The sequence below is a fragment of the Triturus cristatus genome, chromosome 4_2 (assembly GCF_964204655.1).
Source record: "Triturus cristatus chromosome 4_2, aTriCri1.1, whole genome shotgun sequence".
NCBI classification, from domain to species: domain Eukaryota; kingdom Metazoa; phylum Chordata; class Amphibia; order Caudata; family Salamandridae; genus Triturus; species Triturus cristatus.
The window spans coordinates 738619995-738645546 of NC_140586.1; the positions used below are offsets into that span (position 1 = coordinate 738619995).

Consider the following 25552-nt stretch of genomic DNA (forward strand, 5'->3'; position numbering starts at 1 on the left):
AGTCTTGGACCACCTCAGGATGATGGTGAAACTCTTGAAATCATTGAGTTTACAATCAGTGAGCTGAAGTCCCCTTTACTCCTTTGCAGAGGCTTCCATTCATTGCAGCCATCCTGGACTCAGTGGAGGTCAGGGCTTTCTCAGTGCTACACCAAGTCCAGGGCATTTGGGCAATGATCCCAAGGTTTCGGTCTCTATCCTGGATCATTGTGAGACCAGTTGTGATGCTTCATGGCCTCTTAGCCTCCTGCATCCTCCCTGACATCTATGCCTGGTGGCTCATCTGGGTGTGGCAATTGACCCAGGATCAAGATAATCTGAAGGGTGCCACCCAGGTCTTGGAAGAGATGGCGCGGGATCTACAGTTGTGGCTGCTCAATGCAATTGGCTCAGTGGCAGGTTCCTCTTCTTTACCCCACAGAGCTGATGGTGCTGATGGATGCATCCTTCCTGGGCTGAGGTCATCTGGTAGGGGTAGAGCTCAGGGGACTCTGGAGACCGTTGGATGGTTGTCCAACATCAGTCTGCTGTTGTGAACCCTTCATCGGGCTCTGAAGGACTTCCTGGTGTCCATCAAGGGAAGAATGGTGCAGGTTTCAAGGATAACACCACCACCATGTAGAACTAACTTAGTAGGATGAAGTGAGGTCCTAGATGCTGTGTCAAGAGGCTGTGCGCATCTGGAGGTGGATGGACTGTCAGGGCATTTTCCTAATGGTGAATCACCTGGCAAGGTATGTCAAAGCCAGAGTGGGCAAACTGAGCAGATGGTGTCCGGCAGACCACAAGTGGCAACTTCACCCAAGGTATCTACCAGAAAATGCATTAACAAAGGTAAGTAACTTGCTTCTCACCTTTGGCCAGGATGGATTTTGCGGAGGTTATGTCAGCCTATGGGGAGGACACTAGTTTGAGTTAAAGAAAATTTCCTGAGATGCCCAGATACTGATGCAGTAGTCGTGTGGCTGCTATCTTGAGCAGTTAACATCGTTGTTAACAATAATGTGGATTTATACAAAGTTGTGATGCTGTAATGCAAGTGCACCCTGTCCCATGGTAATCATGCCCTTTAGAAATTAATCGTAATCATCATGTAGCCACGGGTTGACTGCATGAAGGGAACTAGGGAGGCTCTTATAACATCCTAGAATAAGGTGGACTGCAGGTGCTTTAGTCTTTCACGTTTATATGCCTCCATACGTGTAGCAGCCAAGCTCACCTAAACTTTCCTTAATATTTCAGTCACAACATGCTCTAATTTTTAGGGTATTTGAGAATACCAGCATGCATCAAGAGCTGGATGCTGGTTTCAATTCTCGGGCATATCAACGGTCAATCCATTTAATGAAACACTGTCTTATTAGTTACAGGAACTACAGAGGATACCACCTTGAAAATAGTACCATCGTACTTGAATTTTTCAATGGAACATGAATTATTAATTCTCATAAGTCAACTGTCATATGGATCTGTTTGTCAGCAGTGTCCAATTTTATTGAACACCATTTTAAACAATTTCATTTTCAGTTATTAGCCACATAATGATTCCATAACAGCACTCAAAAAGTTAATTGCACCATACAAATATACATGCATACAGTTCTCAGAATGCTATTTCAATCCCACAGGTTCTTCCCTTCACCACATTTATTGTAATTTATAAAAACTGAAGAACATTTTAATTTAATATATTACTTGTGTAGCTTTTCTGAGGATCTTATAAAGTGGTGCTTTTCTGTTTTATAAAACCACTTCATGTAGTCTATAAACTCAACAAAATGTGGTAGGGGCCCCTAGCAATGGCAATTAAGTCTCTCAGGTCTTTTTCTTTGGAGTCCCTTGTCACCTTATGATTGTGCTCGCCCCACTCTCTGGTGACGTCAATCTAATCGTTTTTGACCTTCATATTTGAAATAAACTAATCTGTTGAGGTGCTCCTCAGAAATGCTTAGATTGTCTTATTCCCTTACTGAAAACTGGGTTTTCTCTATGAGGTTTCTGCCTTCTTGGTGCCCGTTACCTAGAGTGAAAATGGGTAGGATGACAAATAAATAAATACAATTCCATTTTAAGTGCCAACCCAAAGTGTCCTAATTCTAAAACACCATCACCTCACTCTACCAGGTAATGATCACACTAGAAGTTGCCACACATCTTTTTGAAATTATTTTGGTTATCCTCTTGTATCCTCCTCTGCTTAAGCAGAACAAAAGCAGATACTTTTGTGTAGTACTCTGTCATTAGTAAATGCTTACCTGTGATGTATTGATTTTTACATTTTGCTCATCCCTCTGCGAGAAGTTCTAGTCCTTAGGGGAGTGACTACACATGCAGTTAAATAAGTCGGACCATAGTGCTTAGAGTGGCTTTTTTCGTTTTTTAGGCTCTTTTCTGGGGCGTTAGGCTCACTGTTATGAATAGTTTTTCACAGTTTACCTCCTTGAGTGCCTCTCTGACTATGGTTTTAACAACCACAGGAGACACTCGTAGTCCCAATAGACACCTAGATAAACATAGTAACATGCAACAATGTCTCAAAAGGAATCAATGAGGTGATGAGATTCAAGTAGTAAATTAATTACAATGCAAACATTAAATAATGGCTAACAGTCCCAGGAACATGATTGAATGTGATATATTGCGAGCAAAGACATACATATTTAATTTCACAAATAAAAATGTAGAATCAACCATGTTTTAGCCCCTTCCATGCGCTGGATGCCGTCTGATGCCACAGTGCTTGTGTACGTCAACCAGCTCAGGCCGTCCGAGCACTTGGCACTGGAAATCACTCAGGGATTGCCTTTCCCCCTAAACCACCTTGGGAGCTCTGGAGGCTGTTTAGTGTTTTTTCACTGCAATGACAATCAGTGCGCAGCAGCTTTTGCCCCCCTCTCCCCAAAGATTTGGGCATAATTCATTCTTTCTGCCCACCCCACCCGGAGTACAGAAAGCACACTAGACATCAGGATTTTTTAAATGTTTATAGGCTGCCTTAAATGGGCATGCCAATGCCCCCACCCCCCAAAAACAAATTCCACGGTCTCCATGCCCCCACTTAAGAGGCAGATGGGGGCCATAGCCCCTGATCTGCCCCCGGGGGGCTGCAGAAAGCCCAATAGGCACCAGGGATTTTTTTTTTTTATACATAGGGGTGGGGGCTGCCCAAAATGGGCATGCCAATGCCACCACCCTTCCGGCGCTTGGCTGGCGGTGTGCATGGATGTTGCTTGGCTGGCGGTGTGCGTGGATGCTGGCGGTGTGCATGGATGGCACTTGGCGGGCGGTCTGTCTGTCTGTCTGTCTGTCTGTCTGTCTGTCTGTCTGTCTGTCTGTCTGTCTGTCTGTCTGTCTGTCTGTCTGTCTGTCTGTCTGTCTGTCTGTACTGACTCTTGGCTGGCGGTGTGGCTTCCATAGATCCCCCAGTGTGATTTTTACCCAGAATCTACAGCAAACCTCAAATTCACTTACAAAGTCACATTTTCCTCAAATTTCTGTGTGGTGCTGGCACACATTTCCTACCTCCCAGCATTCCTCTTGGTCTCCTGAGAAAAATAAGTGACTTGTGAAAATGTTGGGGGAATCAACGCAATCCACACCTCCCTGGACTCCCATGGGTGTCTAGTTATCAGAAATGTCTGGTTTTTTTAAGGTTCCCCTGGATGTCTGCAAGCCCGGGACCTAAAACACAGGTGCCCACATATTGATCACTAAACGACCTGGCTAGGGAAACCTACCAAGCTAGACACATGGGGGAGTCCAGGGAGGTGCAGCTTGAGTGGATCTGCCATCGGTTTCCTACCCAGAATCCCCTGCAAAACTCAAAGTTAGCTAATAAAATCAAATTTTCCTCACTTTTCTGTGTGTCGTAGGATCACCGGGCCACCACAAATTTCCTACATCCCAGCGTTCTCCAGGTTTCCTGATAAAAAAATGGTACCTCACTTTTGTGGGTAGGTCTAGTGCCCGTGGCAGGAAATGGCCCAAAACATACTGTGGGGACTTCAAAATTATCGATTGTAAAACTACCTGGTTTTAAGAGTGAATCGCCTGCGTGTTTGGTCCGGGGCTCAGCGGCCATCTAGGGAAACCTACCAAACCCAAACATTTCTGAAAACTGGACACCTGGGAACTCCAGGGAGGTACGGTTTGCGTTGATCCACGGCCAGAATCAAGTTTTCCTCACTTTTCTGTGTGGGAAAGTTGTAGGATCACCGGGCTGACACAAATTTCCTTCCACCCAGTGTTCCCCTAGGTCTCCCTATGTGTCTTCTGGTTGGGAACGCTGAATTTACATGTCCTTCTTGTTTTTAACATTGGATATGCTGTGCTAAAACACCTACATGTACTTCCTGGTGTGTCCTAGACCTTACTCATGGAAGCCAGATGTACTTGCTTTTCCATTCATTCTAAATTTATAGCCACCTGCCAGTTTCATCATAATCCCTAGAATGTTGTAGTTGATCCAAAACTGTTTTTTGTCTTGTCTCAGGCCAATTATTTCATTTGATATTTTATTCACCAGTAAATTGTGATTGTGCAGTTTGTCCGACCTCTACTTCATTCTTATGCTATAGTATTCCAGATATGTCACCTCCATAATGTTTCCAAATCCTAGTTTTGCATCGTATATAGTGGTTGGTTCATCAAATAATCTAGTCATAAATGTTTGCCCTTTCACGGTGTGACTTGGATATCAATAACCATTTAAATCGAGGAAACTGAGTTTCTCTTATGAAGGAGGCGTTCGTGCAGTCAGTTGACTCTTCATGTTTTTTGTATTTCTTCTATCTAGTTCTGGCTCCTGTTCAGTATCTGTAAATTTAGGATCATTTTTGCCTCTCTCCTCAGTTGCATTCTTTCAGAACTGCTGTAGGGCCAGATCTTTACAACTTACAGGACTGTCCACCTCTTATCCATTTCTGCATTGTTCCTCACCATTAACTGTATTTTAATGTACAGGGTCGTTCTGGGGAAAGTACTAGTTTGCATGTCACTTCTAGCTGTCATTGGCTATACCTACGTGATATTCAGGCAAGTGATATTGACCGGTCATATGATCCACCTATATCCTATGGATTCATGAATCGCACTCTATTGTATAGCATTTTATGAGAGAATATATGTAATGGAAATGTTTCAACAAAAAACAAAATGTACATGTTATGATATGTTATATTGCCGGTGTACCGTTCAAGTGTGTGCAATAAAGTTTGTTTAAAAAAAACAATTTTAATGTAGAATATGCCTTATTTAGCCAAATACAAATTATAAACAGTAATTATGTACTCTTTGTCTCAATTGCTATTTACAGATGAGTTTTTTTTCAAAGAATACTCGTTACGCTAGATTTAAAGTGTTCTTGTTTGGGATAAACACTGTTTCAATATAAAAGTTGTGAGTACAAGGATTGACATGAATTATAAAAATTATTTTTTTTGCACCTTAGACAAACCTGGGACCAAGTCCTGTTGCTGATTTCTCTGCTATTAAAGAACTAGATAGCCTAAACAACGAAATTGTTGATTTGCAGCGGTAAGTCGAATTTTATTTTCTCATGGCAGTTTTTGAGTTCCACGCAGCAAGCTATTTTAAATTTAAAAGTATTCGGACACCCAATTCTTTGTCTAGGGAAGAGTTAAAGGCATTTAATTTTTGCAGCTGACTAAGCCACGGGGAAAAAGTTCTGCACTGTATCAGGTATTGTATTTTGGGAGATAGTTAATCAATATGTTAGAACTTCCCACCTATGGTATAAATCTATCAGTCTGTGGCCTTTGCAATCTCTAATTAGGCGCCCTCGGCTATACGCTTTTAATGAGACAAGCAAAATATTACACCATCTACAAGCCAGCCTCAGATCAGGCCACATCACATAACTGGTAGTACCTCAGTTTGGACCATCTCTAGGACTGGTTGTGGCCATTTATACCGTGGATCATTTGCTGCTGCTGCCAGACTGCAGAACATGGGACATGACAACCTTGCCCTGAAATGGTTGCCATCATTTCCACCTTGAGAATAGAGGTGTAAAATGCATCTCCATCCTGTGGTCTCCCTAATAGGGGCTAGTGTTCTCTATACAGTGGTTGCAACCCCAGCAGGCTCTCAAAACCCCTCTCGAATCCTGTAAAAAGGCTCCTATATAGCCTATCCTTCTGAGGGTCCATTCAGCTAGTTTTTAGCAAAAAGGAGGCTCTATTGAATGGGCATCGTGGTTTTGCAAGACCTCACTCCCCCACCCTAGCCTGTCATTGTGATGCCACACCAACCCCCGACACAAGGCACAAAGTCCTTGACAGTCCTAATTGAACAAGACATACAGTAAAGGTTTGCCACTAGCAATACCTCCTCCTCTAGCACTGAATGTACATATAATATGTACTATCTGTGACTAAAGTACAGAAACAATGTGTTCGAGGCATATGAGCTGCTGCAGTCACATTATTGCATTAGATCGCTGCCTAGTGTTGGGTCCGGATGTTGCACGTTGTTGTCTTGGAAGAGTCTTCGAGATCTCACGAGATAGGTGACTCCTCCCCTGGACTACAGTGCGCATGGACAGCTCCTCCATCGTCAGATTGTTTTTTTTCTGCCATCGGGTTCGGATGTACTTCTGCGACGCCAACTTCGACTCCGAAGTTTTCAACTTTCTTCACAGCAAATCCAAGTATCTCGACGGGATTGCTCTCCGGTCGATATCCTAGAACTTTACAAGACTTTATTTCTCATACTTCCATCGACGCAGGCCTCCGGGCCTATCGACGCCCCTCGGGCCCATGGAAAGGACCCCCTTCAAAAAATGCCCTCTGTGTGGTGCTAAATACCCACACACGGATCATCACCCGGTGTGCAACAGATGCCTATCTCTGGAGCATAAAGAAGACTGCTCAGCCTGCGCACTCTTCCGTTCCAAAAAGACAATCGGGAACCGAAGGGCCCATTGACAAGCGATGCATCGACAAGCAGCAGCACCGGAACCGGACGATATCTTCGACGACCCCTCGGATGCCGAGGACTCGGACGATCTACAGCTCGTCACAGTCGAAGAATCTGACTCAGATGACCCAATCCCAGCGGGGCAGCACGTGAGTACCGATGTCCCTGTCCCAATCACCCCCCATAAGGCTCCGGTCAAGACATCGCCACAAGGCCTTCGTCACGATTGAAACATCCCTTCGGAAGCCCCACCCTCGGGCACGGCTCCGAAGATAATAGAAAAGCCTTCCGGTAGCTCGGGACCGAGCAAACCGTATCTCCCTACACCCAAAATGCCTTAGGCGCCGACAAAAACACATCCGGCTCCGGCGCCGAAAGACTCGACCGTTCCCAAAAACGTCGAGCCGAAGCATCTCGAGTCGAAAACGGTCGATCCCAAGAAAAATATCGACCCGAAAAAGTTCATCGACCCGAAAAAGACTAACGACTCCAAAAAGGCCACCGAGCCTAAAAAACAGATCGAACCCAAGAAAACGGTCGATCCGAAAAAGGACGTCGAAGTCCAGAAAGCTCCCGAACCGAACAAAAACAAGGTTCCCGAGCCAAACAAGTCGAAGCCGAAGCCTACAAATCCTTCGACTCCCAGTAAAAAACACCAAAAATCTTCGGTGCCGAAACCACCAAATACAGAGGAGCTGCTGTTTTTTCCGGATCCTGTCGATCCAAAACAGAAAAGAATCATCATAGACCCTAACACAGGTCATGTGGTGCTCCACAAGAGGAAAATTCATCCTGCCTTACCCTCTCCTATTCCTCTAAAAAGGAAGGACATTGCTACTTCTACTATTAGGCCGGTCACCCCTCCTCCTCTCTCTCCTATTCTGCCTTATATGCCATACACACCCCCATGCCTCCACAGCCTGTTGGGGACCCAGATGAGGACATAGATAATGATCCACAAGACCCTTATGACGATCCTGATGACACAAATCCCAACCTGGACACATGGGGAAACCCATATTCACCAGACAATAACACACCTCTTCTAGACCCCACACCATACCCTTCAAAACCATCCCCTCCTGACGACACCATTGCATTTCATCAGTTAGTAGACAGGGCTGCTAGTTTCCACGGGGTAGATATGCATGCTGACCCTCTGGAAGAGGATTTCTTGCTGGACACCTTCCCAACCACAGAAAGAAGTGTCCGCACTTTACCCATGCTGAAAGGGGTTTTAAAACATGCACCAGAAATATTCAAAGACCCCATTAGGGCTAGGATACTCAACCCTAGACTGGAAAAGAAATATAGAGCAGCACCCTCCGACCTTACATGCATCAAGGGTCAACTACAGCTGGACTCTTTAGTAGTCGCCAATGCACGAAAAAAGGGCGAACTCACAAACCACTGGCGATGCTGCACCACCAGAGAAAGTGTCCAAACTACTGGAGGCATCAGGGAAAAGGGTGGCTTCACAAGCAGCCAACACCTGGAGAATAGCTAACACACAAGCATTGTTAGCTAGATATGACAGGGCACACTATGACAAAGTAGAGGAGCTGCTACAACATCTCCCTGACCCATATAAACAACAGGCAACTGATCTTATCCAAGAAGGAAAGTTCATCACTAATGCCTCGATAAAGTGTGCTCTAGATGCAGCTGACACAGCCTCTAGAACAGTCAATACAAGCGTAATGTTAAGAAGACACGCATGGCTTCGCATATCAGGTTTCAAACCTGAGGTGCAAACCACTATTCTCAATCAACCCCTTAACCAAGATTTCCTGTTCGGGCCTGAAACAGATGTCCTACTAGACCAAATGAAAAAGGACACTGACACCGCTAAATCTATGGGTGCACTGCAGTCCTACCAATCCAAACATTCCTTTCGTAGATCCTCCTATAGAGGTACAGAGAGAGGGAATAACACACAAACCTCTCAAACTTTCCAAACTACCTCTCAAAACACATTTCACAAAGGCAGAGGAGGATATAGAGGAAACAATACTAAAGGCAGAGGTAGAGGTAACAACAACAACCGTTCCTCCACCACTCCCAAACAGTGACCTCTTACACCTGCCTCCAGACCACTTAACACCAGTCGGAGGCAGATTATCACAGTTCCTACCTTTCTGGGAATCCATCACAACAGACAGGTGGGTGAAGAAAATTATCCATTCTGGTTACTGTCTGGAACTTACATCTACCCCACCCAACATACCACCCAAACACAGACCAATGTCAGAGGAACATACCATACTATTGCAACAAGAGGTCTTAGCAATGCTACAAAAGCACGCTATAGAACCAGTTCCCCTGCAGCAACAAGGAAAGGGAGTTTACTCCCTCTATTTCCTAATCCCCAAAAAAGACTGCTCCCTCAGGCCCATTCTCGACCTTCGTCCCCTCAATCACTATATACACTCCGATCATTTTCACATGATCACACTCCAACAAGTACTACCACTACTACAGCAAGGCGATTTTCTCGCCACGCTAGATCTGAAAGACGCATACTTTCACATTCACATACCCATTCATCCCGCACACAGGAAATACCTCAGATTTGTAGTGCAGGGACAGCACTACCAATTCAAAGTCCTACCTTTCGGGGTAACAACAGCACCAAGGGTGTTCACAAAATGCTTAGCAGTAGTGGCAGCACATCTACGGAGACAACATATTCATGTGTTTCCATATCTAGACGATTGGCTCATAAAGGCCAAATCACATCACCAATATCTGCAGCACACTGTGACACAATCCATCTATTACACAATCTGGGATATTCCCTCAACTACCCAAAATCCCATCTACAACCCTCCTACATACAGCAATATCTGGGAGCAACAATAGACTCCACAGTAGCAAAGGCTTACCCAGCTGCAGCCAGGATACAGAACATTCAAGCAATGATCCACAAATTCCAACCTCAGACTCTCTTGACAGCAAGAGTGTTTATGCAACTCATAGGCATGATGGCATCTTGCATATTCATAGTCCCACATGCTCGGCTACAAATGCGTCCCATACAAGAATGCCTAGCAACACAATGGAACCAGGCTCAAGGGAAACTAAAGGACCTAGTGTTGGTAGACAGTTGTACCCATCGCTCTCTGCAGTGGTGGAACACACAAAACCTTTCAAAAGGACTGTTCCAAGAGCCAGTTCCACAGGTAGTGTTGACAACGGACGCATCACTCACAGGGTGGGGAGCCCATCTACTTCAACATACAGTGCAAGGTCTATGGACACCGCACCAAAAAATACACCACATAAACTACCTAGAATTACTGGCAATATTTCAAGCAATGAAGGCCTTTCAAAAACACATAGCCAACAAGACTGTCCTAGTCCGGACGGACAATATGACAGCAATGTTCTACATAGAGAAACCGGGGGGGACACACTCTCTGCAGCTTTCACGCCTAGCGCAAAGCATATGGAGATGTGCCATTCCACAAAACACCCATCTTCTAGCAGAACTTCTCCCAGGAGTGAACAACCAGATTGCAGACCTATTGAGCAGACAGTCAACAGATCCACGAATGGGAACTTCACCCAGAAGTCCTACTCCCGTTCTTTCAAGCATGGGGACACCCAGACATAGATCTGTTCGCCACAAAAGAAAACGCAAAATGCCCATCCTTCGCCGCCAGGTTCCCACACCCGCAGTCGAGGGGCAATGCAATATGGATGAACTGGTCATGCAGATTTGCATACGCTTTTCCGCCAACCCCACTCATTCCATTAGTGGTACGCAAACTAAAGCAACAAACACTTACAATGATCCTGGTTGCTCCCACATGGGCACGACAACCATGGTACACAACACTCCTAGAACTCTGTCGTCCCTCATCAACGACTACACCTCTCTCCAAAACAACTCGCACAGAACCATGGAGAGATACAACACCCAGACCCCAATCAAATTAACCTAGCAATCTGGCTCCTGACGTCTTAGAGTTCGGATACCTTAACCTGCCTCCTGATTGTATGAATATCATCAAAGAGGCAAGACGTCCCACTACCAGAGCCTGTTACGCAAACAAATGGAAAAGGTTTGTTATTTACTGCCAAAATAATCAAATCTATCCACTAGACGCTTCTGTCCAAAACATAATTTGTTATCTGCTACACTTACAAAGATGTAATCTAGCATATTCATCTATAAGATTACACCTCCCTGCTATTGCAGCATACCTCCAGAACAGACCACACGTGTCTCTCTTCCGCATACCACCTATTAAGGCGTTTATGGAAGGGCTCAAAAGAGTAATCCCTCCAAGAGCTCCACCTTCTCCAGTCTGGAATCTTGACATTGTACTTACTAGACTTATGGGCCCACCTTTTGAGCCTCTACATTCTTGCAAATTACAGTTCCTAACATGGAAGGTGGCATTTCTAATAGCAATTACTTCACTCAGAAGAGTAAGTGAATTGCAGGCACTGACAATTCAAGAACCCTTCATGCAAATACACCAAAATGAGGTAGTTCTCAGAACAAACCCTAAATTCCTACCAAAGGTCATAACTAGTTTTCATATTAACCAATCAATTGAGTTACCTGTCTTTTTTCAAAAACCACAGTCAGTAGCTGAAAGGGCACTCCACACAATGGATGTCAGAAGGGCTCTACTCTACTACATAGACAGAACTAAACCATTTTGAAAGACAAAACAGTTGTTTGTGTCTTTCTGTCAACCTCATAAGAGTAACCCTATCTCAAAGGCAGGGATAGCCAGATGGATAGTTAAGTGCATACAAATATGTTATCAAAAAGCTAAAAGCACATTAACTATTCCCCCAAAAGCACATTCCACGCGCAAAATGGGGGCATCCATGGCTTTTCTAGGGAATATCCCCTTAGAAGACATTTGTAAGGCAGCTACATGGTCTACCATACATACCTTCACTAAACACTATTGTGTTGATGTGCAAGCCAAACAACAAGCTTCTGTAGGTCAGGCTGTCCTTAAAACACTTTTCCAAACTACTGCAACTGCCACCGGTAACCACCACTAGACGAGGAACTGCTATACAGTCTATGCAATAATGTGACTGCAGCAGCTCATATGCCTCGAACGGTAAATGCTACTTACCAGTGTGCATCTGTTCTTGGCATGTAGAGCTGCTGCAGTCACATGCCCACCCTCCTCCCTGGTGCCGAGCACAGTTGCAGTACTATCTTATTTAGATTGATTTACATGGACACCTTTCTTTCTATTACTATCCTCCATCTTTGCCACAATGGCGAAAAAACAATCTGACGATGGAGGAGCTGTCCATGTGCACTGTAGTCCAGGGGAGGAGTCGCCTATCTCGTGAGATCTCGAAGACTCTTCCAAGACAACCTCGTGCAACATCCGGACCAAACACTAGGCGGCGATCTAATGCAATAATGTGACTGCAGCAGCTCTACATGCCAAGAACAGATGCATACTGTTAAGTAGCATTTACCAACTGTAACATTGTAACTTGTACGAGGTGTACAGAAACCGCATAAGGGTACTATTAGTGCCTGGTGGCTGTATATAGGAATCCAGGACTGCTCCTGCTTCAGGTGTAAATAAAAATGGTACCACCTGCACAAGCCATTCAGAAACATTGTGATGTGGCAGTTCGGCTGGCCCCAGGTGTACAAAAAGCTTGCTGGGGTGGTATCTTGTATTCATGAAATGTGTACACTTGCTTCAGAACCACAGAAAGAAACTAAAACTTTGTAACAATAGTCTTCGGGTGATAACCAATCATAAAGCCAAAAATATAGTTAAGGGGCGAGGGTAATAAGGTGTTTAAGGTGAATTTTTATTGTCTTTGTAGAGATCTGTCTTCCGCTACCATATATTTTGATCTCTAACTACAAAATCTTGATGGTGAATAATTGTCTTGTATATCAAGTATTAGGGATTGAGTGTTCTGATGAAAGTTGTAATTAAACCTTGCTTTGGGGTGAAACAATATTGTACAGGATGAAACCCATTTACTGATTTGGTTTAGAAATAGAAAAATGATTGATTCATTATAGATTGCTGTTTAGAGAAGGCATTACTTTAAGCCTTTCTAGCATGTCGTCGTCTCATCGTAGACGTCTGTGCTGCTCCAGTAGGGGAAGAGAATGTGTGGCGAGTGTGTTGGACATTTGTACAAAAGTGATTTTTGTTTTCATAGTTTGTATTGAATAGTTTTGATATATTTTTTCCAACATAGCTTTTTTTTTAAGATCTAAAATAACTTGTAATATGTTGTATTCTTAATAAATGGGGGCCTTTAAAAAAAAAAAAAATGTAAATACCACGGATGCAATCTTTCCTGAACACGTTTATTTGTTGCTAAACTACTTAGACAGTGGTTAGAATATTTGACTGCCTAGTGGACTGTATTATGTACACATCTAATCTTTAAGAAAGACATCTATTGGCAATGGGAGACGCCTGTCCTTCATTTCATACAGAAACAATCTGGTGCTAAGAGTACTAAACAGACCCGATGTTCAAAACTGCATGACTGCAGCAGTGCTACATGCTTCAGGCATACCAAACATACAGTGGAGAAAATACATTTTACCTATGCCTAATAACGTTTTAATGCTCCTAATGAATCTCAGTTTTGGGCTGGGTTTGAAGCCTTCCCAAATTGTAAAGGTGTGATCCTCCATTCCCTTCTCTCCGGGCATCCTTCTCCATTGGTTTATGATATGCTGGCACGCTTTGTCTTGTTGATGTGGCTGCCATTTATCACAATTGCATAGTGCCCTAGGACAGCTAAGCTTGAAACCTGTGTTTCAGCTCTGAATGGGGTCCACTCTTGAGACCTTTAACCAGTTGCCCAGCTGTTGCCTGCCTCCCAAGCGAGTTCAGTGCGTTTCGAGTATTTGGTGTAATTTGCGTTAGTAAGGAAGGTAAATAGTAACACAATGTTCTTGGCAAACCATAATTGTATGTTCTTGAGGCAACGGATATACTGTTTGTGGAAAGCAGAGTGCTGAGCCCGTACTGCTTTTGATCAGATATCCCTCTTAGCAGGTCACCACGTTACTTAAGTGCTTGCAGTCTTCTTCATCTCTACAAAAACACGTCTCCGTGCTCGGCACACACAAGCTTTGCATTGTATTAAAAAAAAGGAAACACACAGACCGGTTGTCTTTCAGTGCTCGTGTTTCTTGGACACTCAGTGGAGAGGGGGTCTGTGGGTTATTTATTGTTAAGGTACCACCCTATTGCTTTAAACATGTTCCTATAGTATATTGATAGTCCAGGTGGTTGTGGAGTCTTATTCTGTTTGTTTGTGTGCTCTTTAGGCGAGAACGACCTTGAATTCTGTCCAGCTGCAGTTTACTTAATTGTCTTTTGAGAATCTGTCTGCTGCTTGGTTACTGATCCCATGGGAGGCTGTGTGTTTTCGTTTTGGTAATGGCTGTGTGGATTCCTGGCTGTCATCGTGAAATCAATAACCGCACATTTAGTGCGCCTGATATATATAAAATAACGAAAGGGAGGTTGGCACAAAATGGTGTGCTTGCTGATGCATAAAATGCAAGTCAATTAAGTTTCTTGAATCATACCATCTGTTTTAGCATTCATTTGTATTGGTAAAATAGTTTTCTCTCTCAACAGCTTTGTCATTTTTAGTTAGTTATTTTGCGTATGAAAGCAGTTATGTTCTATCTGTCACATCGGTTGTTTTACTTCGAGGATTTATTTGTATATGGCATAAGTGGTATTTTATATAATAAATGTGTGCTTAGGTCCAATATTTTTTTTTCAGAAACAAATTTTATTGTCAATAGTCATATATAGGGCAGAGCCCCTTAATACAAAGGGCAACCGCCATATCATACACCATAAAGTATAGGTATTGACATTTAGTTTACATAGTATCGAGATCAAAAGTATACAAAACAACATGAACATATTGAGCCCCCACCCATTGCACTGTTCCACTGGTGGAAGGTGCAATATTTTTAAACATGTATTTAGATAGTTGCCGTGATTTCGATAAATAGGATTTTTTTTCTAGTCATAGGTAACGTCGTCATTTTTAAGCTGTTGGCGGTTTTGAGAAAACGTCTAGCTCCTGGGCGGTTAATGTTTGTCATTCTGAACATAGCCCTCCAGTGTGCGGGGTGGGGCGCTCAGAGCATGGCCTCCAAGTTGAAATCCCCTTTCTTGCCGGTTTCTGTAATAAGTGGGTTCATTGCCATTCCTGCTGAATAGGAATTCTTTGAAATGGGTGCGAGATGGTGCGAGGAACTTGGAGGAAAGAGCAAGGCGCTCCCTTCACCTGTAGAGCAGTACACAAAGAGGATGCGGACAGAAAGCTCCAGGTCTGGTTTCTGAAGTTTGACTGGCCTATCTTGTCAAAGGGAGAGCGTGGGGTAGAATAGGAGCTCTGGGCAGGCCCCACTTTGAACATTGATGGCCCAGAGAAGTCTCAGTCTCTGCAGCTCAAGCAAGGGAAGTTTGAGGAGCGGTCGTTTGAGAGGGCTGGGTCCCTGCAAAGTGTGAGATGGAGGTGGGGGGGGGGGGGATTTTTGGAGTGAGAAAATGAGGTTGGGCTCTTAGCACTTATGACAGCTTAGAGGTTTCAGTGTCCAAAATAGGTAAATGTAAAATTGTCTTGCTTTAATTCTGTGTTCTTAGAGGGGGGGTGCACTGGTGGGAAAAATAGAGCGTGAGGGAGGTAGCGGGGTTTACCACTGCACATATGTTACATGCAGTAGAAATAAATCTCATACTTAACTCTACATACAGGGTGCAGTATTGAGGAGGTTCAGCCCTGAAGCTGATATGGGGGAGGACAGTAACTTGTAGGAATCCATATTTATTTCTACATGCCCTAGAACGGTCTCATCTGGATCATTTCATGACTGCAATCATGATTGTGGAGTTAAACAGTTCCCTCCTCTGTTACACCAGTTAAAGATGAAGAAGTGAAATGAGTGTGTTAAGCTGCCCAAAATACAAAGGAAATGCAAGTATTGGCATTTGGGTGCAGGGTGGGTGTTCTTGGGCTATAATGTTTTGCATGAAACAATTTGCTTTGATGCCATGTATCACAATATTAATTTAATATTTGATACAATAAAAGTAATAATTGTCCGTTAAAATGATGATCAGTGTTCTCAGTTGATATCTTTGCTCTCATGTGCTAAAGATATGGTTATCATCTCCTCATAGTTACTGTTCTATACATCTTCATTAAGTGAAGAGAAGTATTTTGCACGAGCAGAACACACTATGAGCCCGGCGAAGCGAGATCGCGTCCATCTAGATGAGACGCAGCCATCGCAGCAGGACAACAACATTCACACCGGTCTCGGAATACTGAAAGCTACCATGGCACAGGCAGGACCTTTATAGATATCAACAATATACGGGCAGCCGCTAAAGCGAGAGCCGGGAACTATCGAAGTCACCACCCCCTCAGATACGAACTAAAGTTTCAAGATGAAATCCAGTTTGGGCGCACCGCCTCGCGCGGTACGCCCCCAGTATTGAGACTGTTCCCCATTGTTGTTGCAGTTTACCCCCCTCCCCTATGTGTTAATCCCCCGCATATTCCTGAACGGGCAAGGCAGCATTCATGGACGGTACAGTGCACGGATGGACGGTAGGTGGCGGGCGCAGCGGACGTGGGGTCCACAATACAGCAGGGACACATACACCCGACTTCTCGCAACATGTCCCACAGAATTCCTAACACAGACATAAAATGCCTCACATTGAATGTCCGGGGAATGCATACGGCCCGCAAGAGGTACTCTATTTATGCCTATATCAAGAGACAGCAGGCCCAAGTAGCATTCTTGCAAGAGACGCACCGGACAGTGGGGGAGGTGGACCGGTTACAGAAAAAGTGGCGAGGCATAATATGTGCCACGGCGTACTCCGCATTTGCTAGGGGCGCGCTGGTGTGGATCAGACCGGGGGTACCATTCAAAGAGCAAATCAGACTCATTGACAAGGAAGGCAGTTTCGCAATGCTAGTGGGGCTACTGGAGGGCCAGCAACTACTGATAGGTAGCATATACGACCCTAACACGGAGCAGGAGCGATACTGGGGCAGACTCACAAATGCGCTGGCACACAACACGTCAGTCCCATGGCTATTAGGAGGGGATTATAACTGCACCCAAGACCCACACCTAGACAGATCACACCCCCGTCAGATACACTCGCCGTCATATAAACACGCTGCATGCCTCCGTAACTGGGCAGACCGATGGGGGTTGGCAGATGTTTGGAGGACTCGCCACCCCTCCACAAAGCTTTATTCCTTTCATTCAATTCCTCACGATTTGCGGGTCCGACTAGACCGGTTCCTATGCTCAGCGTCACTCTTACCCAAAGTACAAGACTCCGACTACCTAGGTAGAATAGTGTCGGATCACGATGCGCACACTATGGTCCTCAGGTGGAGACCGCCCCACCCCCGATCCCAACATGGAGGATGCCCCGAGAGTGCCTCACAGACCCGGTATTCTGCCAAACCCATGAGGAATACATGCAGGAACACTTTCGGCAGAATGACAACACGGCCACCACGAGATCAATAGAGTGGGACGCGTTTAAGGTAGCCGCCAGGGGGCACTGCATCCAACAAGTGGTGGGGGTCAGGAGAGTGTTAGACAGGGCCTTGCAGAGGGCGGAGTCCCAGCTAGAGGACATATCGAAAAGTGTAGATCAGGGGACCGCCACATCAACGCAATTGTCGGTGGCCAAATCCCCGCATGCAGAAACACTGCGAGACCTACGTAAATACAATTTTCGGGCATACGCGGCAAGGACGCATCGGGAGGGGAATAGAGCGGGGTCCCTCCTGGCATGGCTAGTCAAACAAGACACAACACCACACCTTATTACAGAACTCACGGCCTCAGACGGGCAGATCAGACACTCTCAGGCTGACATCCTGCACATCTTCCACGGATACTACGCGGCATTATACCGGTCCCCGCGGGCTGGTCCATCGAGGGACCTTGTCAATTTCCTGGGCCGGTCGCCCATGTCCAAGATCCCCCCGCAGTCGGGAAGGCACTAGACAAAAAGATCAAACCCGCTGATGTGAAGCAGGCGATCAAGTCAATGGCGCGCAAGAAGGCACCAGGTACGGACGGATTCCCACTTGAGTACTACCACACGTTTGCGACCCCATTAGCGCCGCGACTGGCCTCCATATACGAGGAGGCGTTAGCCCACAAAATACTCCCGGAATCGATGCGGACATCTATCTTAGTGACCTTCTTGAAGCCGCACAGAGACCCCACGCTCCCGGCTTCCTATAGGCCGATAACGCTCCTGAACGCCGACTGCAAGATCCTAGGGAAAATCTTAGCGGAACGATACAGTCAAATCCTTCCAGCATTGGTGCACCCCGACCAATGTGGGTTCATTCCCCGGCGTAACACCTCACATAATCTGCGTCGCCTTTTTCATATCCAGGATCAGACAAAAGAAAGATATCCTCGGGCGGCATGTCTGGTTTTGGATCTGGAGAAGGCATTTGACACCCTGTTGTGGCCTTATCTATTCGAGGTCTTGCAGTGCGTGCAGGTTGGACCCACACTACTGGCCTACACCCAGCTCCTATACAGAGGTCTCACTTCCAGGATGTGTATCGGTAAACTCATATCGGCTCCATTCTCGGTGACCCGAGGGACCAGACAAGGATGCCCCCTCTCTCCTCTTCGCCCTGGCGATGGAGCTCTTGGCCATACGGTTGCGGCGGGAGGGAGAGGCGTGGGGGATTCCCATAGCGGACGTCACCCATTGCGTGTCGCTATATGCGGACGATCTCCTGATATGTCTGTGACGTATCAGCCGACCTTACATCGATCTGGAAAACGCTGCAGGAGTTCGGAGAGACCTCGGGACTTAAAGTCAACTGGGAGAAGTCGTCCGTTTTTCCTCTGGGTGCCCAGACAGGGCCCCTAGTGATAACACTGGGTACTCAGACGCTGTCGTGGGATGAGACGGCCCCCAGATATCTGGGGGTGCACCTATACCACTCCCCCAGAGACCTCTTCGAGGGTAATCACCGAAGAGCGCTGACAAGCCTGCGATCGGCGGTGGGATTCTGGAAGACGCTGCCATTAGCACCCATCGGGCGTGTCGCCATCGCAAAAATGATTATGGTGCCGAGAATGCTCTATTACTTTGCAAACCTTCCTATAATCCCGCCGCGCTCCTTCTTCCGGGAGTTAGACACGCTGTTAGCAACCCTGATCTGGGGAGGCGGTCGTCATAGAGTGGCACTGCGCACACTATATCTAACCACAACAGGCAGAGGCTTGGGAGCACTGTCCTTCGAATCATATTTTCTTGCGGCGCAGCTCCAGTGGCTGTCCCATTGGACGGCGGAGTGGCACATGGAGGAGACGACCACCGAGGGAGGCAGACTGCCGCTTCCCGAGATCCGACGAATGCTTCTGCCGGGTACTAAACCGGCATCCATGCACCCGCTACAGGTCGCCGTAGCCCGCAAATGCATGATGTGGATACACCGCATGTCCAGAGGCCAACCACTATATTCCCCCCTACTTCCCCTAGTGGGATTCCCCCAGGGGAGCGGGTACTACACCGCGAGAGCCCTCTGAGTATGGACTGATCATGACATCACAGAGGTAGAGGCGTTATTCCAGGAAGGACAATTGAGGACATACGCCCAGCTGGTGGAGTGGTATGACCTCCCCCAGGGACAGTTCCTACGACACAGGCAAATATTGGAAAGTGGTGGCCACTTCTGGAACTTACGAGATGGGGAAGCCCCGACACATCCAGTGTTGCATACTGTGTTGCGAATGGGGGCAGGTAAGCACCTAATCACATGGAATTATAAAGCGATCCGGGAGTTGACGGACGTCTCCCTGGACAGGCTCCGGGGAGCGTGGGAAGACGACGCAGGCCACGTGTTCCACGACGCAGAGTGGCGCAAAGCTCTGGAATTTCCGAAAAAGGTATCCAGGAATGCGCGATTCAAAAATATTCAATTCAATATCCTGCACCGGGCGTATCTCACTCCGGAGAAGCTCCACTGGTTCTACCCCGACACACAGTTCGAATGCCCCCGCTGTCAATTATCAGAAGCCGACCTCAAACATATGTTCTGGACTTGTCCATTCATACAACGATACTGGGATGGGGTGCGCCAAACCATTCGATCGACAACCGATCTCCCTGTTGCCCCCACGTGGGAAAACCGCGAAAGTACAATGGAAGTTCGCGTCATTGGCCATTCTCCTCGCGAAGAGGAACATTGCGATGCATTGGAGCGCTCCAGCGGGGCCGTCGGGGTCAGCCTGGGCGGGTGCATTGCTCATATGGGGTGCGGCAGAGGAAGAGATGCTGTGAGAGGAAGAGGCGAGGGGCGCCCGCAAACATCCAATATCTATGGAATGGGCACAACTCATATGCTTTAAACAGAAGTGGGCAGAGGGAGACACACAGGACACGACACAACCCACCCCCCGCGCCTCTCCGGCTCCCCCAGCCATCCAGGACCGATAGAAGGCACCGGTGACTCGGTAGACAGGTATAGCACCTAAACACGAGAGGCGAGTGCAGACCCCGACTCTCACAGCGCGCCAGTCTATAGACCCGCCCCCCCTGACTCACCCCAGAACACGTCCAACGCACATGCATTCAATACATGCACAGTTCACCGTGGAAGCTTTCTCTTCACCAGCCCTACACCCTCTCCCCCTTCATGATTCGCTCATTACCTCCCGTTCTTTCCCGTTTCAGTTTTTCCTCCCTCCCTACGAACTCTCCCATGCCGCCCCGAAGTTGGCAGTTGATCCCATCGGCAGTTCAAACACCGATGTACTAGTTACATGACCCAGACGATCATATTGGGTGTGAGGGGAACGCTGCATAGGCAGAATAGGGGAGACAGAGTTGACCCTGGACAACTTGGGACAAATCGGGACCACTGCAACGATATACATGATAGTCTATCAGAACACATATGTGGGAGATGTATACCATTAGCCACATCAGGAGGATTTAATGGCCACATGATTAATGCAACCACCCACTGCAAGCTGACCTAATGATTCATGATGATGTACAAAAATGATTAACCTGTATAACCGTTGAAGTTCAATGTGGAAAGATGCATGCAAAACCCTAATAAAAAAATGTAAACAAAAAAAAAGTGAAGAGAAGTATTTTGCCCGTTATAATTATATTTTAATTTAACTCCGAGCAGTTTGTAGCCATGCTATTCTACAAGCCAACTACTCCAGCTGTGGGGGAACCCTAATACAATAACATCATTCATCCACATGGTACGGGGAAGCTGTAATTTCCATAACATGTGTTTCTGTACACCACTCGAGAGTGGTATAGTGCTCCTTTTTATCAAGTACAAGAAGAGTTGTCTGCATCTTTTTGTTGCAATAAGCAAAATTTGGATTATGTATTAAGCAACATGCAATATTTTCATAGAGCAATTCAATCTATGATGACGTCTTCCTCTTTCCCAATTCCTTACTTTCTGGCTAATTTCCCTGTTTTTGGAATGCTTTTTAGGTTTTTTCATTCTCTTACCTGAAAGGGTATTTTTTTCTTGATTCTGATTGGATAAATAAATGAAACACATTATCTATTTTTGCGTGAATCGAGTCGGCAACCTATTTAAAGCAATACATTTAGCAAACCGTTCTGAGTGACTGACCCTTACAGGGTCTGCAGTGTGTGTCTAGGGGCCTTCAACTGAATGAGTTATTGCCTGTTCTGCGTTAAAATTCAGCAGGTTGCTGAAGAGCCATCTATTGTCACAGGGGGACCTTTTACCAAAGGGAATCTTTGACTGCTGTGGGCTTGGAGACTAAGCGTTGCCTGACTCCTCACTATCTACTGTCATTGTGTAAGTGTTTCCGCCCCTGCTCCGGTGACGAGTATCCTTTGAGTTCATGCACTTATTTATTAGAACGAAAGCACTAAGTCGCACAGCTTGACTTTCTGCAGAACGTACCACATTCAACTATTATGCACCCCTAGTTTGTCCTGTAATTTATTCAAGAATAGGTTCACACAAATGCCAGGATCAATTAATTACTTGTTTGTTAGCCCATCAAACCAGAACATCTTGGTTTCTGGTTCAGATTCAGAGAGATGCTCCAGCTATGACTCTAAGGGCAGAGCAAAAGACAAGGCAAACAGAATAGGGAGAAAATTCAAAAACCACTATTAGCAAAAGATGTCTCCACAAATGTATTATTGGCCCGGTCCTTATGGACCTCCCCATGAGTCCTTTTTCACCTGCCACATTCTTTCAAGGAACTCTGGGAGAGGAGGGTGGAGATGAAAATGGGGAAACATTGGGGAGAGGAGGAAAAAGAGCAGGTTTGAAGGGTTGGTAAGACAGAACAGGTAATAACAAGAAGCAGAATAAAGGACAGTCAACCAGGGACAAGCAGCATGTAAGTCTGGTGATCTATCTGACACATGTTACGCTCACCGCAAATGAAGACGGTGTTCTGACCAAAGGGTTAGGCATTTTCCTGACCTATTATAGATAAATTCAAGCTCTGGTGTGAGCTTGAATTGAATTGAGTTATTTAGAAAACTAAGAGTCAAAGCCTTCTTTAGAGACACACCACAGGTAGGAAAGACCCTACACATACAGACTTGAAGGAAAAAATCCTTCATTTTTCCTTCAGAAGCATCCATACCACCAGAGGTAGAAATAAAAGAAATTGGAGCCATGGGTCCAAGCCTGTCCCATCACAAAAATCTTACAAAAGGATCTATAGTCGGTAAGTACTAGGAATTACATAGTTCTAAAACCAGGTGGGGCCATAGTCTTCCTATGATGAGGCTTGTAGAAGCCTTGTACAAAATTGAATTATCTGATACTCAAACAAGATCTGACAGAAAATCCTAGCATGCCATACATACTTTTATACACATCACAAAATATACAAGATGTCTCATCAGGCCACCCAATAGTGTCCAGGATAGGCTCTGTACTAGAGACCTTTTCCACATTTGTGGATTGTTTTCTACAACTTCTGGTAGCAAAGATTCAATCCTATTAAAAAACAACACAAAATACATGTTAAAAACCGTACAAAACATGACTTTCTGTCCCAGAAATGAGAACGATCGGTCTAGACGTTGAAACACTACATACAATTATACCGCAAGAAGAAAGTTTGTGTACCATTTCAGAATTACTGCCTGCAGAGAAATAGCCTTCTAAAACACTTGGAGTTCACCTGGAAACTAACTCGGAACTATTTTGAGTATGAAGGTACGATACACCAACATAATCATGGAACTTCCATGGGCACTACCTCTGTCCCCAGCCTGGTTTTCCTGTATGTCCACCAGTTTTAAGACTATAACACCTGGACAAATAACCCTTACCACGACCAAGTGCAACTCCGGTGTCGATACATAGATCACATTTTCATCATTTGGCAGTGGTCTGAGGAATTGGCACACTTTTGTAGGTTAGCTTAATGAACAGAACCAATACTTCACATTCAGGAAATCAGTGAGCAAACAAGATTTCTTTCTTGATTTATCAATCATGGCCCTTGGTAGCACCTTGAATACCAAAATATATAACAAACCAACAGACAAAAAGAGCTTACTTCATTTGAAGGGTGCCCATCCCTGATCTCTGAAAGAGAACCTACCATTTGGGCTGTTCCTGAGAATCGGAAGGTACTGCTCCAATTTGGAGAACTTAAAATCAAAGGCAGAGGTGCGTTAAGAAGAGAATTGATTAACCAAGATTACCCACTACAGATAATAGAGAAAGCTGGGAAGAGGGCTGGATACAACCACAGACTCTTTCTTTCTCACTGGACAGGGAAAGGAATAAACCAAAACAGATTATATGTGTCAGTAAATATAGCAACAACTCAAATCAGGTCAAAAGATTATTAAAAAGCATTGGCATATATTGCATGCAATTTCAATTTGATTGAATTTGGAGAAACCATAGTTCTCATTTAAAAAAAATATATATATATATATACAAGGATAAGTATAGCACCTAGCTTTAACCACTTCCAATGGGGAAGTGGTGTATTCTTCCATTCGAAAACCTATGTCATGAGAAGGGGCTACCCAGCCAAGCTTTCCTTCAATATCTCCAACGTAGTAATTTTCTAAATACTATTGACCGGGAAAAAATACATTTACACTGTAACGCGTTTCTGGAATTTCTTATGAAGAAGCTTAGGCGTAGATTCATAGGGGTTGCGTAGCGCTGTTTAACCCCTTCCATGCTGCGCGAATTCCGCCGCTGTGCTGACGGTTTCTTGCGCGGGCGTGATCATGACGGAACGGTTCCGTCATGAGCACAGCTCAACCGTGGCTCATGACGGAACCGTTCCGTCATGAGCACCGAAGGGGTTAAAGCCGGGTAGGGCAAATCGGTTCAAAAGACTAGCTAAAAAATGGAGTAGCTGTTTACCTCAACAGGTGACACCTTGAGACACACCAAAATGTAATACAGTGATCAAAACTGTTGTCAATGTTTCATAAATAAAAGCGCATCAGTTTAAGGTACTCAATAATTTATATTATACAGCACTCCGATTGTATAACTGGGGTGTAAGAGGTCTCGCAGTGCTTTCGTTGTGGGACAAGGGATGCAGATGTCATTCATATACCTGTAACTTGTTCTTTGATCAGACGCTATTGGAATTGGGTATTTTGGAAAATTATTTGAATATTTGAAAGTCAGGTGGTAAGGGATCCGATCATCATCCTTGGGCATTCCAGAAAAATCACCACGTGTCTGGCAGGTATTTACTTTATGGCAATTGCACTGGCTAGATTAGGTCTGTCCGACACTGGTTACAGAAAGAACCACCCCACCCTCTGTCATGGTGGTCAGAGTTTATAAATATGAGCAGGCTTGAAATTTCGATATTACAGCGTGATAGTTGCAGGTCAAAGATTCTTCACGTTTGGGATCCTATAAAAGCTTGGCTTTATAGACTATCCTCAGGGTACGATCCTGTTGATGGAGTGAAGTTGATTTAGCTCCGTTCGGTGCCACTCTATACTATGTTATGCGTTTTTTTCTTTCAAATTGAATATATATATTTTTTCTGGATATCAGCCTTCTTAGGAAATGATTATGTATACCAACTGCTCTGGCGGGTGAAGTGCTTTTGTATATGTAGTCACTAATCTCTTATTTACTTATTGTGCTTACTTTGTGTTTGATTGGCTCTACTATGTCAAATTAAAAATACTTTCAGCCATTGCATGAGAAGGAATTTATTGGGTAAATAAATGAGAGAAATGCCATGCTTAAGGCAATTTATAACCAAGAACGAGGCGACATACGCTTAATAAACGGAATCCATCTCGTATAGAAATGTATATAAAAGACCTTTTAGTTGCAGCATTAAGGCACGTGCTATATTAATGGTACGAGCAATTCATTGAGTCGTAAATTAGAGAAATACCATGCTTAAGACAATCTGAAACGGAGAACGATGCGACATGCTCTTAGGAAACAGACTGCATCTTATATAGAAATACACTGGTACTACAATGTGGTGGTCTGTGGCTACATTTCACAGTGGCCTTTGCTACAACATGCATGCACTGTGGCGTCCTATCTAGGGGAT

At 45.1% G+C, this 25552-nt stretch overlaps 1 protein-coding gene across 2 annotated transcripts in view; it reads left to right on the plus strand.

Moving 5' to 3' along the window:
- EPS15 (epidermal growth factor receptor pathway substrate 15) overlaps window positions 1–25552 on the plus strand; it is an 819466-nt gene that overhangs the window by 412354 nt on the left and 381560 nt on the right. For both annotated transcript variants that reach the window (XM_085602646.1, XM_085602647.1), the window contains exon 12: window positions 5450–5535. In XM_085602646.1, coding sequence (XP_085458772.1) covers window positions 5450–5535 — 86 coding nt within the window. The remainder of the gene's footprint in view (window positions 1–5449; window positions 5536–25552) is intronic.